This window comes from Penicilliopsis zonata (genome assembly GCF_001890105.1).
Source record: "Penicilliopsis zonata CBS 506.65 unplaced genomic scaffold ASPZOscaffold_11, whole genome shotgun sequence".
NCBI lineage: Eukaryota > Fungi > Ascomycota > Eurotiomycetes > Eurotiales > Aspergillaceae > Penicilliopsis > Penicilliopsis zonata.
In genome coordinates, this window is record NW_019208920.1 from 411,644 (window position 1) to 425,597 (window position 13,954).

The 13,954-nt window shown below is 51.8% G+C and overlaps 4 protein-coding genes across 4 annotated transcripts; 2 read left to right on the forward strand and 2 right to left on the reverse strand.

The window, feature by feature from the left end:
• Positions 1-134: 134 nt before the first annotated feature.
• ASPZODRAFT_17577 (hypothetical protein) lies at positions 135-1,691 on the forward strand (the record flags this gene model as incomplete). The annotated part of the gene is made up of 2 exons (XM_022727053.1): positions 135-377; positions 441-1,691. The coding sequence occupies 2 exons, from the start codon at positions 135-137 to the stop codon at positions 1,689-1,691; spliced, it is 1,494 nt and encodes a 497-aa protein (XP_022579871.1).
• Positions 1,692-1,776: 85 nt separating this feature from the next.
• Positions 1,777-4,504, reverse strand: ASPZODRAFT_17578 (hypothetical protein; the record flags this gene model as incomplete). Its single annotated transcript, XM_022727054.1, has 7 exons — positions 1,777-2,722; positions 2,787-2,957; positions 3,017-3,654; positions 3,714-3,799; positions 3,852-4,117; positions 4,181-4,321; positions 4,425-4,504. 7 exons carry the CDS (start codon positions 4,502-4,504, stop codon positions 1,777-1,779), a joined length of 2,328 nt encoding a protein of 775 aa, XP_022579872.1.
• Positions 4,505-4,932: 428 nt separating this feature from the next.
• ASPZODRAFT_153024 (hypothetical protein) lies at positions 4,933-9,897 on the reverse strand (the record flags this gene model as incomplete). Its single annotated transcript, XM_022725925.1, has 4 exons — positions 4,933-5,984; position 8,001; positions 8,397-9,270; positions 9,332-9,897. 4 exons carry the CDS (start codon positions 9,895-9,897, stop codon positions 4,933-4,935), a joined length of 2,493 nt encoding a protein of 830 aa, XP_022579873.1.
• A 1,633-nt stretch (positions 9,898-11,530) lies between these two features.
• ASPZODRAFT_17581 (hypothetical protein) lies at positions 11,531-13,387 on the forward strand (the record flags this gene model as incomplete). Its single annotated transcript, XM_022727055.1, has 3 exons — positions 11,531-11,665; positions 11,729-12,198; positions 12,271-13,387. 3 exons carry the CDS (start codon positions 11,531-11,533, stop codon positions 13,385-13,387), a joined length of 1,722 nt encoding a protein of 573 aa, XP_022579874.1.
• Positions 13,388-13,954: the final 567 nt, after the last annotated feature.

A 13,954-nucleotide genomic window follows, 5' to 3' on the forward strand; every position in this document is an offset into this window, starting at 1 on the left:
GAAGCGCAAAAGTTCTTGTCTTGGCAGATTTCTTCTCCGCATCGAACAAATAATTTATTTTCAGACACTCACCACCAGCAGGTCTCGCTCAAGGTTCGTTTCGCAAAAGCTTCACGACTAATCCAGCTCACGAAATGCCGAAACGCAAACTTTCCGATCTCCAGGAGGAGAGTGTTCCCCAGGCGGACCCCAGAGCGAAGTTGCAGCTCACACGGTTCGTGCAAAAGTTCGACTATACCGCCGTTGCGTTGACGCGAGCGCTCAAGACCGCGCGAGGTTTCGAAAGGCAGAAGCTGGGCCGCAGGGAAAAGACTGCAAAATCAGAGGGGAATACGGAGATGTTGGGGCGGTTGGATGAGGAAGTGAAAGTGTTGAAGGTATTTGTCTTTATTTCTGTTTCTTCGCATTTCATTGAAGATATACTAATTGAAGCTGGATAGACTCTTGAGCTCCAAACGGTCGCCGAGAAACATATTTTCAAGCAGCTCGCCAAGACGAAACGGATTGCAGAAACCCCTGTGTTTTTAACGTTCAAACATCGCAGAAATTACACTATAGAAGCGCCGAAGAGCACGGCGGAGGCGAACGTGCTGGCACGGCTGTTCAAATCGAATCCGGTCCAGAATGTTCTACCCGAAGCGATGAATGAGTTTAAGAAGATCCTCGGGTTGGATGAAGTGGCTGTCAAGCAGGATAAGAGTGGTGGGAAGAAATCCCAGGACGTGAAGGCTGTCAAGGCTACGAACCATCCGCCGCCTGCAGTGGCAGAGTCTGAAGAGGACGAAGACGAGGACGAGGAAGAGGACGAAGATGATCAATCTCCTGACAAGATGGATGAAGATGACGATTCCGAGAGCCTTGACTTTGCACAATTCGACTCGCGCCTAGCCTCTGCGTCAGAAGACGAAGAGGAAACCGATGGATCACAATCCGACTCGGACGGCATCAAGGCGGTCTCACTGAAAGCGAAAGATCAAGATCCACGAGCATACTATGACCCCAACGACATCTCCGATTCAGTGTCGCGGTCGTCATCGCCAGATTTCTCAGACGCCCTATCCTCCGACGATGACGAGCCTGTACCCCCTCCCAAGAAGACGAAGAGCAACGACCCTTCCAAGGCGAAAGCCAAGTCATCCTCCTCCTCCGCCGCCGCCGCCGCCGCCCCGGCAAAGGACACGACCTTCCTCCCGTCCCTGATGATGGGCGGCTACTTCTCCGGCTCTGAATCAGAAGCCGACGGCGACAACGACGCCGCCGAGGCGCCCCGACGCAAGAACCGGATGGGCCAGCAAGCCCGCCGCGCACTGTGGGAGAAGAAGTTCGGCACCCGCGCCAACCACCTCCAAGCGCCGATCAAGAAAGGCAATAAACAATCCAAAGACTCGCGCGACAGCGGCTGGGATGTTCGTAAGGGTGCTACCGATAGTGCAGACTACGGCGCCAGAGGGAAATGGGGAGCAGGAGGAGGTCGTGGACAGGGCCAACGCCACGGTTACGATAATGCCCGCCCTGGGCGAGGTGGAACTGGTGGCCCTAGTAATTCTGGACATGGTCATTCGAAACCATCACACGCGAGTAAGAGTGTTGATGCGAATAAACCGCTGCATCCGTCGTGGGAGGCTGCCAGACGGGCAAAGGAGCAGGCGTCGCAGGCTTCTTTCCAGGGCAAAAAAGTTGTTTTCGATTAAATTTTTTAGAAGTGAATATACCATATGTTATTCTGTTAATAGCCTACATACTCTTATATATTTATTCATCCATGTATGTAACTCATTAGTTGAACGGAATCCATCGCTCCGCACCCTGTTCCGAGTCGAAACACGGGATAGCGTTGAATTCATCCAGTTCCTGCGGGAAATTCGAGACGAAATGGTCGAGTCCGAAATGCGCCATCTGGGAGAGCGGGTTAGGCGGCGAGAAGTTGCTGAGATCTGCAAATGTGGGCTCTTCGATTGTCTGGGTAAGTCGGGGCTGTTGCACGGGTGGAATTGGTGTATTTGTGCTACTGCTGCTCCTCTTTGCGTGCAAGTTTTGTGTTTCAGAAAGGGTAAGAGGGGATGCAGGCCCCGTCTTCCAGAGCATCTCCCAGTTCTTGAAGCGGTCGTATCCCGACTCAGCGACTGCACTGCTCTGGGCGGCTTGCGAGGCACTCCATTCCTCCAGACGACGGATGGCTCGCTCCAGCGTCTCGATCATGTTGACCGCCGACCGGGCGGAGCCCACCCCCATCGACATGATTTTGATGAGGCCCATCCCCTGTTCGAGGGAGGCGCGCAGGCGCTCCGTGCGCTTTGTCAGGCTCTGCGCGAGGATGACCAGCAGCGCGGCGCGGCAGGAGCTGAACTCGGTAAACGAGGCGCGCGCCAGCCCGCGCTCGTCGCGCAGCAGGCGGCACAGGTCGACGATCTCCAGCGCGGCCTCCACGCAGTCCGTCACGAGGGTCGACCGGTTCTTCGAGGTGATGGTCGATGATGACGAGGTCTTCACTTGCGATGTCGCTGTCCTGCCCAGCAGGAACGGGCGGCCCAGGAAGATTCGCGTCAGGCAAAAGTCAAGTTTCAGGTGTACATTTGAGCGGAAATGCGGACCTGCCGGGTTAAGATCGCGGCAGTTGGTTTCCTCGGGGAGCGTTGCCCACCAGTCGACAAGGCTTTTTCGGAGATTGGTCAGTCGCTCAAGACAATCGTATTGGTTCTTCCGGCGTTGGCGTAGAGATGATCTTGAGTCACAGTTAGCAGTGCGGTCTAATCACTAGAGTATTGATTCAGGGAAGACAATCATACATCTCGCTCGACACCTCGCTCAACTTGAGAGTCAGAATAATCAAGGATACCATGTTGGTATGGTTCGAGACCTGTCCAGGGGGCATCAGATCGGGGAAGTCTAGCGGCATCGCAGCATCCACATCCATCTCGGATAAAGAGGATGGCCTGCCGTGTAGGATGCTGATTCGCCTAGAAGGAAAGGTTAGCCCCGTATGTAACTTATATAACTTAAAGAATGCAGAGCTTACTTTTCTATGGTGTATGCAGTCCAGAACACACGGTTCCGGATCTCCACCATACGCGCGCTCAAACCCTCCCCATGATAGCGCCGATGCATCCCGTTCTGGATAGCCATCTTGAGGGCCAAGCCGAAATAGGTATAGGAGAGCCCGGATGTGTCGAGGGGAAGCATGTACGTGCCGATCAGCAGGCAGGCCTGGACACTGCGGACCGACGCCGTGGCGATGATGTCAGGGAGTAGCTTGCTGGCAAACTGATAGAAGGTCAGACCGACTTCGTCTTCGGAGAAGCCGTTGTCGGGCCCGGCAGATGAAGAGGTCGATGAAAGGCGGTTGACCGGCGTGCTGGATTCCATATGCGCAAACTGCGTGCCCACCGCTAGGACCATCAGGATGGCGCAAACGGAGCCCGCATCGTTGGATGAGAGCGTGGACGGGTTCGTGTAACAAATGTTGAGCTTCTCCCGGAGCCAAGCCTCCTCAACATACCAGTTGTTGGTCTGCGCGTACTTGAAAAAGATCTGGACGAGAAATTCGGCCACAAATCGTGGCGGGAGACAGGCAATGGACGCCGAAACCTGCGCGGAGCCAGACTGCAGTTGCGTCGCACGCCACCGTTCCTCGAACGGTTCAGCCTCTGTAAAGTCCTATATAATGGTCAGTTGGTTTGGTTCAGATAAGGGACAACGGCTAAAGAACGGAGTACTACTTCTGGTGCGGTCTTCATCCACTCGTCGATCTTCTTTCGGATCTTCATAGAGAAGTTCAAGTACGAGAATTCTCCAGAGTATTCTACCGATTGTCAGATGTGAAACAGCTACTGGGAGCATAAGACAAGACGCACGCGTAGTATTATCAGGCAGGGCCTTGATGGTGAAGTCTTCATCTTCAATAGCGAGTTCCTCAAGGTCATCAATGTCGAGTTGGGTGGAAGGACCGTCGGATCCCGAGTTCCGATGTTGATTCTGTAGCTCCTCGGCTGCTTTTCGCAGGGAGTCGATATCAAAGGAGAGATTCGGGACGTAATGGGCGAGGATGCGCTCCATGTATTGAGCCCGCTCCGCCTCGGCGATCTCATTTCGACCAAGACTGGCGGCTCGGTCAAGCAAACTTGAAGAGGTAGGGATGAGTTTATCAAAGACAAAAAAAGAAAGAGGGAGAGAGAGGTCTTACGACGCCGAAGACGACCTGCTTTTCTCGCCATGACTCGGGTCAACGACGCTGTGGAAAACACATTGGCGGCGATATCTCAGACACCGCCGGCAGGGCACGCCCCCTTCGCATTTTTCCTTAACCCTGCGACAGCCATCGCATCTATAATGGTCAGCATTCCAGATAAACAGATAATACGAACTAGCTGATTGCGTTTGAGAGTAGATAACTATTAATGGCGGTGTGGGGAAGTGCGTGCGCTTACGCTCGAACAGCTCTTTTGCGGTTTTCCTCGGCGACACGAGGGCGTTTCTGTTGGCCTGGAGATGGCCGTGGATCGGTCATGACGAGGAAAAAGGCATCGGCAACTCAGAGTATCTAATCAGAATCATATTCCCGGGCTGGTGAGCGCAGGCGCTGAGGGGGGAGTGCCGGGAATCGGTCAGACAGTGAGAGGGAAAGGATTCCAGAGCCGAAAGTGCTACCGGGACGCACTAAGTGTGTTATCAAGGGAGAGATAAGAGCCCCCACTGAGGGGAGGGGAGAATGATTTGTATCTAATCAATGTTGGGAGAACCAAAGGAGTTGAAAGACTGCAGAAGGACTGCAAAGGAGGTTGTGTACGGAGTAGTTGAGAATATCCAACAGATCTCACCTGACTTGACTGTCACGTGGGGACGATCGCCAATATATTGTAGTATTTAGTTGAGGGTCAACTAATACCAACACCACAACATATATTTACCAACTATCGCCTATGAATAACTACAAGTCTAAAAGTCCACGTGAGATCCTACCCCTTGCTCACTCGCCAACTGCATGATCTTCCTCCCAATCACCAGATCCATGATCCCCATCCCGACACACTTGAAGACGACATTGCACCCAGCCGGCACAGCGAGCAATCCATCCTCCCCAAGCGAATCGAACAGCTCTCCCAGCTCGACCAGCTGCCCCCCCGACACTTTGGCGCGGATCAACTCGCCCGATTCCTCGAGGCAGGCCTCGCGAGAATCGACGTAGACTGTTCCCCCGCCGGAGAGGAGGGTGTCGGTATCCACCTCCTGCATGTGCGGCTGGTACGAGCCGATCAAGGAGATGAAGCGTTGTTTCTGACCCACGGGTTGGAGAGATGGATATGAAAAATTGGGCTCCACGCTCGGCGTACAGCTGAAGATGACGTCGCAAGCTGCCAACTCGGCCTGTAATCTGTCCTCGTAATTTGTGGCATCGTCCCGGGCAAGGGTATCAAGAATAACCCCCGGATAAAGAGCCCGCAGGGCATTCAACCCGCCTGCCTCCATCTCGTCCAACCGGGTTCTCCCGCGGTTGACGAAGACGATCCGCTTGATCTGCCCCGGGGAAGACAAGAGCAAGGCGAGCCGAGCATGCCATTCCGCCTGCCGCCCGGCGCCGAAGACGAGAATATTCTCGCGGGAAAGAGGCGTAGATGTGCATTTACACCGATCGAATAGCGTCATGGTCGCCAACGCGGTGCGAAACGCCGTCAGCTCCGTCGCCCCGACGAGCCCCAGCAGCTCGCCCTCTGCGGAGAAGATGTTCAGCGTCGCCAGGGTGGCTCCCCCGCGGTGCGGGATGAAGACGTTCTTGATCCCTGTGATCTCCGAGTTGGAGACGGGCATGAACAGCGCGACGTCCTTGTGTTTCGTCGCGATGCTGCTGCGGAGAGGCTGCTGGACCAGGCGCTCGCTAGCGGGGGTGGTATCCTGCTGGGAGCTCATCGTCGCCAGTGTGGTGGAGAGGGTGCTGAGCAGGTCCCGGCATTGCGCGCTGCTCATCTGGCGTAGTGTGCGGGACACTTCTGCTTCGGCGAGGAGGTGCATTATTTATTTCGTTCGTTTGAAATAATAGAAAAAGTACAGATGAACAACCAGGTACAGAATGATTGCTCAGGATGAATCTGAAGTTGCTGTTGGGATCGGCGGGGATCCCCTCATATCCCCTCATTGAGTCCCTGACCAATAAGGAAGACAATGACAGATGATACTACTAATAGACTAAGAGTAAGATAACACTTGATAATCTAGTATGTAGGGTTTATTTGATTAATATAAAGCCATTTAGTAATAGGTTGTAAGGTGTCTGAAATTTAGAATGTTTTACTAGAGGAAATATAAATCTAAACAGCTGTAGATATTAGTCCTACCGAGATTGCTCTGGCAGTGAGACACAGTCCACGCAGTTAAAATTCTCCGAGGGCAGGAAGATAGACTCAATGAACGGGATATTGTTAACAGGGATTGATATGACGGGCAGAACTTAACTATACACTACACTCATCCAAACCGTAGGCTAATCCAGAGAAAGAGCCGCTGAAAAGAATCGAATAGTATATTTGGGCCGGTGGAATCGAAACAAGATTGCCGAGAAGGCGTAGCTCTGGTCGTAAATGTGCCGGTTTAGAGAGTCGTAATTGCAGTGACTTGTGAGAATCCCCGACCTTCAACTTGGCATACTCCTCTGGGTTGCCGACGACTGACCCAATTTATCCCGCCGGGGGTAAGGACCGTATGGATGGTGCTTTGGCGACAAGCTGTACAGACGTAAGAGTCGACCATTTTCTCGACGCCTATGCATCGCATATGTTGCCAAGAATAGCACTGGGAGCAACATATGCCATGATCCTCAAGATCAGTGAGTTTACCGCAGCAGGGAACACTGAGGTCGAATTTTTCTATTGTAACATTCTTGAACTGGGCCACCGAGTTGTAATAGCACTTTTCAGTCGTGAAAGAAGCCTGTGAAAATGATATCATGTCACGCGGGTCCAGTTCGTGGAGAATTATCCCAAGAATCTCAGGCGGCAGTTGCGATCGTTCTCTGTGTAAACAAGGTTGCTTCCATCACTCCGATGTGAAAACTCGCGCTAAAGTACGGAAACCAGGAGAACACCGCATTGCAGAAGAGTTGGAGAGGAGCCTCAAGCTCTGGGAGACTATTATAGAGCCGTCATAGTACTCAGCAAATGCGACGTGTTGTGGCGAGAGAAGAATCAAGCGGACTCGCCCGACTTGGGAGCTTCGCGTATACGATTCAGCCTTCGAGATGGCTCTGATTATTGCTGCCTCGGAAGTAACATCTTCTTGCAGGAGAACAAGGTAGCCATGAAACCAGAAACTGTCTGTTTCCGGAGGGGTCCAAGAAGGAACGGATGCAAAACCAATCGGTAATTCAACGTTGCGAGCCAGTGACACTTCGGAAACTTCGTAATCCCATGCTGCAAGACGTAGAAAGGCTACACCTAGCACTGCGAAAACAGGGGAGTTGAAATTCCACGTCAAAGGATCGTCGATATAGAAGCGCCAGAGAAGAACAAAATCAATGAAGAACCGAGCTTGCAGCTCGTTCATGGGAGTAGGAACACCGAATTCTATCTCAAGCACCCCAGATACAAGGGATGTGACTTGAGGTTTATTAGCCTCGCTGTGGCTAACGCTTGATGGATGTTGAGGCCGTGGAAGGTGTTCAGGCTGGGTGATATGCCGCATTATATCAACCGAGGGTGATCCGCAAATCCTGTCAAGATTGAAGTTTATTGCTGTAGGAGTCAAGGAATCATCAACCATACTCCAAAACGATATCACCAAGCAGTCCATATCCAGATCCACGGTATAACTATATGTAATCTAGGTTCGAATGCAACGGGCTGGGAAACCGAACGGGCTCCCACCCATCAAGCTCGTTGGGCAGCGCACGCAGACTTTTGATTCTTTGCAGTGTGGCTTCGTAATCTGGCGGCGTAATCCGTCCTCGTGGATGATAGAGGCGATACCATTTGCCTAAAGCATCAGTCTCGTGCATTTCAGAAGTACTAACTTACCCTGGACGTGTAGATTCCACAGGCCTCTGCATCCCATCACGGCCTTTTAAGGGTAAATTCTTAAGGGCAAAAGATCAAGCTCAGTGCTGATTCGTAAGTTTAGTAAGATACTCTCCTAAAATGAAGAGGAAGTGAAGTTGGTGTAGAGGTTAGGCAATGCAGTTGGGTCTCCCCTTAGTCAGCACTTGTCAGGTACACAACTATCAGGGTATACAACTGCATGGATGGTTCCTGAGGACATAATAATTATGTAAATATAATTAGACATAAAGAGATCAGAGTAGAAAGATGAATTGAATGATTGTATATGAATCTGAAGGTATCAATCTATCAACAATGGTACGCTAAAGAATAATCGTGGTATCATAAAAATAAACAGAATCAAAGCGAGAACACCGCGGATGCTCTTCGTTTCAGCTCTGCAAGCATCGCCTCCTGCGACTGCTTCGTCCGTCCGACTGCTTCAGTGTTTTCCACCGCCCGGCGGAAAAGAAAACCCATGCACTCCTTGACGGATCCCCAAGTGAGCAGTTTGTACACGTGCGGGGTCTGCAGCGTGGCGGCGGCGGCGGCGGCGGTGGCGGGAGAGACACTCTCAGCGGCCTCCTGGAAGCCCTCGAGCAGCTCGCCGCTGACCTCGTCCGCCATACCCTGCAGCTGGGCGTAGCTGAGACTCACGCCGAGGTGCGGGTCTTCTGCACTGGTCTCACCTTGCTGAAGAGCTTGCTGGACGCGTAGGGTGTGTGCTTTGCGGACAGAGTCGCGATTATGGGTGGCGACGATGACGTTGACGGGCGGGAGACTGGTGGCGTGGTCAGGGTTGGCAGAGGGGAGCATGGCGTTGTATTTGCGAGTAAGGAGGGCCTCGATGACCCCGTCGTAGCATTTGTCGGTGTCCTCCTTCTCGGCCCAGATGAGCTGGCGCGGCTCTGTCTTGAGATAAGCCCCGCGGACTAGCTTGACGCCCAGCGTGTACCCTTCCTGGCGCGAGGTTTCGAGATGCCTAGCTAGTGTAGCCGGGGTGGAACGCAGGTAAGCCTGGTAGGTGGAGTAGAAGATGGCCTGGCCGGGAGCGTTGCAGTATTTCTGGTATTTCATGGTCCATGCTTCGATGCCCGGCTGGACTGCCTGTTCCTCGGCGTCGACAAGCAGGCGTACGTTGCGCGAGATGGCCAGATCACAGACCTTCTGGATGGCAGCATCCATAGCTGCCGAGGGGGGGGCCTGCTGCTGCAGAAGAGCGAGAGCTTGGTTACCCATTCCAGTCAATCTGATATAGTTAGACAAATGTTGTCTCTTACCTCGCCCGCCATAATTAGGATATTACTCACTTTAGTGCAACAAAATCCCCCTCCTGCGCCATGTCGACGGTCTGCAGCGTCCCCTCAAGCCAAAGATTGATATCATGACTTCCAGCCTTATCGTCCAAGGGATCGGCCTGCTTCTCTCCGACAAGAACCTCGCGGGCATACCCGAGCAGGACACCCTTGTAGCCCAGGTTCTTGATCTCACGGATGGACCGCTGCACCTCCCGCTTGTTTTCACCGGCGTTGAACTGCTTGTAGATGGTGTGTTTGACGAGGAAGTTGAGCAACGGGTTCCTGGCAACGTCGAGCAGCGGCGTCTGCGGGTTGGCCAGCACGGAGAGGGTGTAGATGCACGGTTTGAGGAGCAAGGTTGACGAGGAAACGGAGAGGATGACGAGCGAGCGCAGGATGGATGACAGCGGCAGCTGGGCCAGGGGCGATGAAGCAGGTTTCTTTTCCTGCTTGGGGGACGACATCTGGAGCAAGTTGGTAGTTGTAGGGGCGGTCGTCAGGGACGGGCGGCTCTCCGTTCCACTGACGTACCGCCGTGGGAAACTGGCGGGCAGCGCCCGGGGGCGAAGGGGTCTCATGGATCGACTGGTGTTAGGCTAGATTGTTGGTAAGATAGTAATCGGCTGGAGTTATTTGAGATAGATAGTAGGAGGTAGAATCTCTGATCGAAGACTTAATAGATGACACTGGGCTTAGAAGCAGGGCAATAAGTACTAAGGCAGCGGCAGAGACAGCCGTCTTCCAGGCATGAATTAGCCGGTTCCAGCCGGACCGGTCAGAGTGAGAATACCTGGAGATAGGAGAATACCTTACATAATATGGATAATGAAGTGACTGACTATATTTACTAAACTCTTGTCTAATTAAGCATCTGGGCCTGTTTATCCCTGCTAGTGCTACTGCTGTATACTAGCTAGTAGTTAATAGTGTGGAGATCCTAGGTAGTTTATAGAAGTAGATGCTGATCTATTACTATACCATCCAGCAATTCACTTTCCTGAATGTACTACTACATAATTATCATGTCAGTATCCCTTGACTATTCAATTATCTGTATACTAGAGATACCCATGGGCCATCGTCTTCCTTCGGGGTTAACGGAGTATAATGAGGTCTCGTGACCCACCGGGATCTCCCCGGCTGGCTGTCACCGGCCCGGTCGAGGTCATCTGTCTTTCTACTTTATCTATTACTTGTAGTAGTAGTAGTAGTAGTAGTATCTATCAAGTTCCTCAATGGTTAATAACATAAGTATCTACTAATTAAGATATTATTTTATAATAAATAATAATAAGTGTCTAAAGAATCTAGGAGCTTGCTTATCTATATGTAGTACTGTCAATCATGATCCACCCTGATAACTTTAATTATAGATAGAGTATATAGAGTAAGTCTTAAGGTATAGAGTACTATAGATATAGTAAGTATTAAGTTAATCTATAGAAAATACAGTACTAAATTATGATAAATCAATCATTATTAGATTTCTAAGAGGAGATGAGAATAGACCCTACTTATCTTAAGAATGGAGCTTTAAAGGATCATATAAGAGCATATTCTATAGGAGTTAGCCATATAAGTAATAGTCATTATAGATTTTTTATCATCTATACAACATCTTCATAGAGCAGGAGAGTAATAATGGTGTACATTGCATTGAAGTAATTGTACATATTGTACATATACTATCCTGATCAATATACCAGGTAGAGACAGTATGTAGTTATAGTAAGACCCTACCCCACACTTCTACTACATAATTTTTATTATCTGTAATAATTCATTCAAATACCTCAGATTAAAGATATGACAAATAATGATGATAATAATAATAATACTCATGCTAATACTAAGATAATAATAATATTATAGATGATACTACGTAATGCGATCCCGGCCCGGCTACCGGGACTCGGCCGGCAGTCCTGTCTGTATGTCGTATATTGGTAGATCAGGTAGTAGCAACATAACTTTACATATGAGTAAGGCTAATCAAGATACTCAGAGTTCCAGGGTTCTTACTACTGCTAGCATATAATCGGTCTGGTCTTCTGTCTTCTCCAATTGTGTCAGACCGTGGATAACCGGCTCTGCTTCCGGTTACACAATATTATATCATCCTTCCCCGCACCTCCTGGCAGTGACTTTCCAACCTCACGTTGGACCAAACACAATCAATTCCATCAGAACAGGGATATTTTGAAGGGAAAGATGCTTTCTTCAGGCAGAGCACCGTTGACTAGATGGCAGTCGCTGTCTGCCCGACTGTCACGGACCACGACGACTACGCGGGCAATGGGCTCCTACGCCACCTTCAAGGTGCCTCGGATTGACAACGAACCGAACGTAAGCAGCCATATTATCGTTTTTATTTTAGGGATAATTTCGTCAATACTAATGCGTCGGTAGAAACATTATGCTCCCGGGTCTCAGGATCGAAAAGCCCTCGAAGAAGCTCTGGCGCAGAGCAAGCAGAAAGCCCCCTTGAACATTCCAGTCGTGATCGCAGGGAAGGAGGTGAAAAGCTCGCAGGTCCAGACACAATTGAATCCCGCCTCGCATGCCCCCTTTGCCACGTACTCGAACGCGACGGTAGCCGACGTCGAGGCGGCGATCAACGCGGCGCTCGACGCCCGCAGTGCCTGGGCGTCAACCTCGTTCGCCGACCGGGCGAGCATCTTCCTCAAGGCGGCCGATCTGATCGCTACCAAATACCGCTATGAGATCATGGCGCTGACCATGCACGGTCAGGGCAAGAATGCCTGGCAGGCCGAGATCGACGCTGCAGCCGAGTTGTGCGATTTCTTCCGTTTTGGCGTCAAGTATGCCGAGGAGTTGTATGCCCAGCAGCCTGTGCATCATGCTTCGGGCGTGTGGAAGTGAGCTTTTTTTTCTCTTTTTTTTCTCTCTCTCTCTCTTTCTCATATAATAGTCGGTACCTAACAGTCCAGTCGTGTTGAATATCGCCCCCTGGAAGGTTTCGTCTACGCGGTCAGTCCGTTCAACTTCACGGCCATCGGTGGAAATCTGGCGGGCGCCCCCGCTCTGATGGGCAACGTGGTGGTGTGGAAGCCGTCCCCCTCTGCCATTGCGTCGAACTGGCTGGTGCACCAGATCCTGCTCGAGGCCGGTCTGCCCAAGAATGTGATCCAGTTTGTGCCTGGTGATGCCGCCGAGGTGACCGAGGCCGCACTGAACCACCCGCAATTCGCCGCCTTGCACTTCACAGGCAGCACCGATGTCTTCCGCATGCTGTACGGCAAGATCGGCGAAGGGGTGGCCGCAGGGCGATACCGCAGCTACCCGCGCATCGTGGGCGAGACGGGCGGCAAGAACTTCCATCTCATCCACCAGTCGGCCGATGTTCGCAACGCCGTGGTGCAGACCGTGCGCGGGGCGTTTGAGTTCCAGGGTCAAAAGTGCAGCGCCACGTCGCGGGCGTACGTCGCGGCGTCCCTCGCCGACGAGTTCTACGCCCAGCTCGTCCGCGAGGTCAACGCCCTCAAGGTCGGCGAACCCACCGACTTCACCAACTTCTGCGGGCCCGTCATCCACGAAGCCTCCTTCAACAAGCTGGCCCGCGTGATTGACGATGCCCGTCAGGACCCCGAGCTCGAGCTGCTCGCCGGCGGGACTTACGATGCCTCGCAGGGCTGGTACATCCAGCCGACGGTCTACCGTACCACGAACCCAGACCACCCCTTGCTCTCCCGCGAGCTGTTCGGCCCCATCCTGGTCGTGCACACGTACGACGATGCTGCCTTCCCCGCCATCTGCGACCAGATCGATCGCACAGGCCAGTACGGTCTGACGGGCGCGGTGTTCGCGCAGGATCGCGAGGCCGCCCGCTTCGCCGAGGACCGGCTCCGCAACGCCGCAGGCAACTTCTACCTCAACTGCAAGAGCACGGGTGCCGTCGTGGGCCAGCAGCCCTTTGGTGGCGCGCGTGCCAGCGGCACCAACGACAAGGCCGGTAGTGGGAACCTGCTGTCGCGCTTCGTTAGCCTGCGCTCTATCAAGGAGGAGTTTCTTCCTTCGACGACGGTGGCCTATCCCAGCAATGCATAGTGTACATGGCGTCTTGCTTTCTCATTCTTGCATTTCCGGCGTTAACTGTTCATACCCATAATCAATTCATACCTACCTGGTCCATACCTACCTGGTCCAGTGCCATGAAAATAACATACTACAATATATCTAGTAGTCAGCAATACGAACACTACGAACACTACAAATCAAGTTTTCAAGTCAATCAAGTATCCTTGCTCAGGTATCCGCAGGCAGAAACGTTGCTCCTCCCGTAACCCTAGGGTATGACGAATCTCTTCTGCCTAGCGATAAGGCCATCGATCAATGATATTCTTCCTATCTGCTTTGATTAATTTTTTGAATCCTTTCTACAATTATTTTCATTTATTTCTACCAATTCAGGTGCCCTATCTATACGATGATGACTCAATTGATCCTTGCAGGATAGAGATTATTAGTTTGCGACGACCGTTGCCTGGACAGGTGGCTGGGGATAGTTACATCGAGAGTCAAATCTATTCAGCTTCAATTATCAGAGTAGGCTGCAATGGACAGTATCTATGTGAGGGTGTAGGTATAAAGAGATGGACTCGTTAGTATTCATCA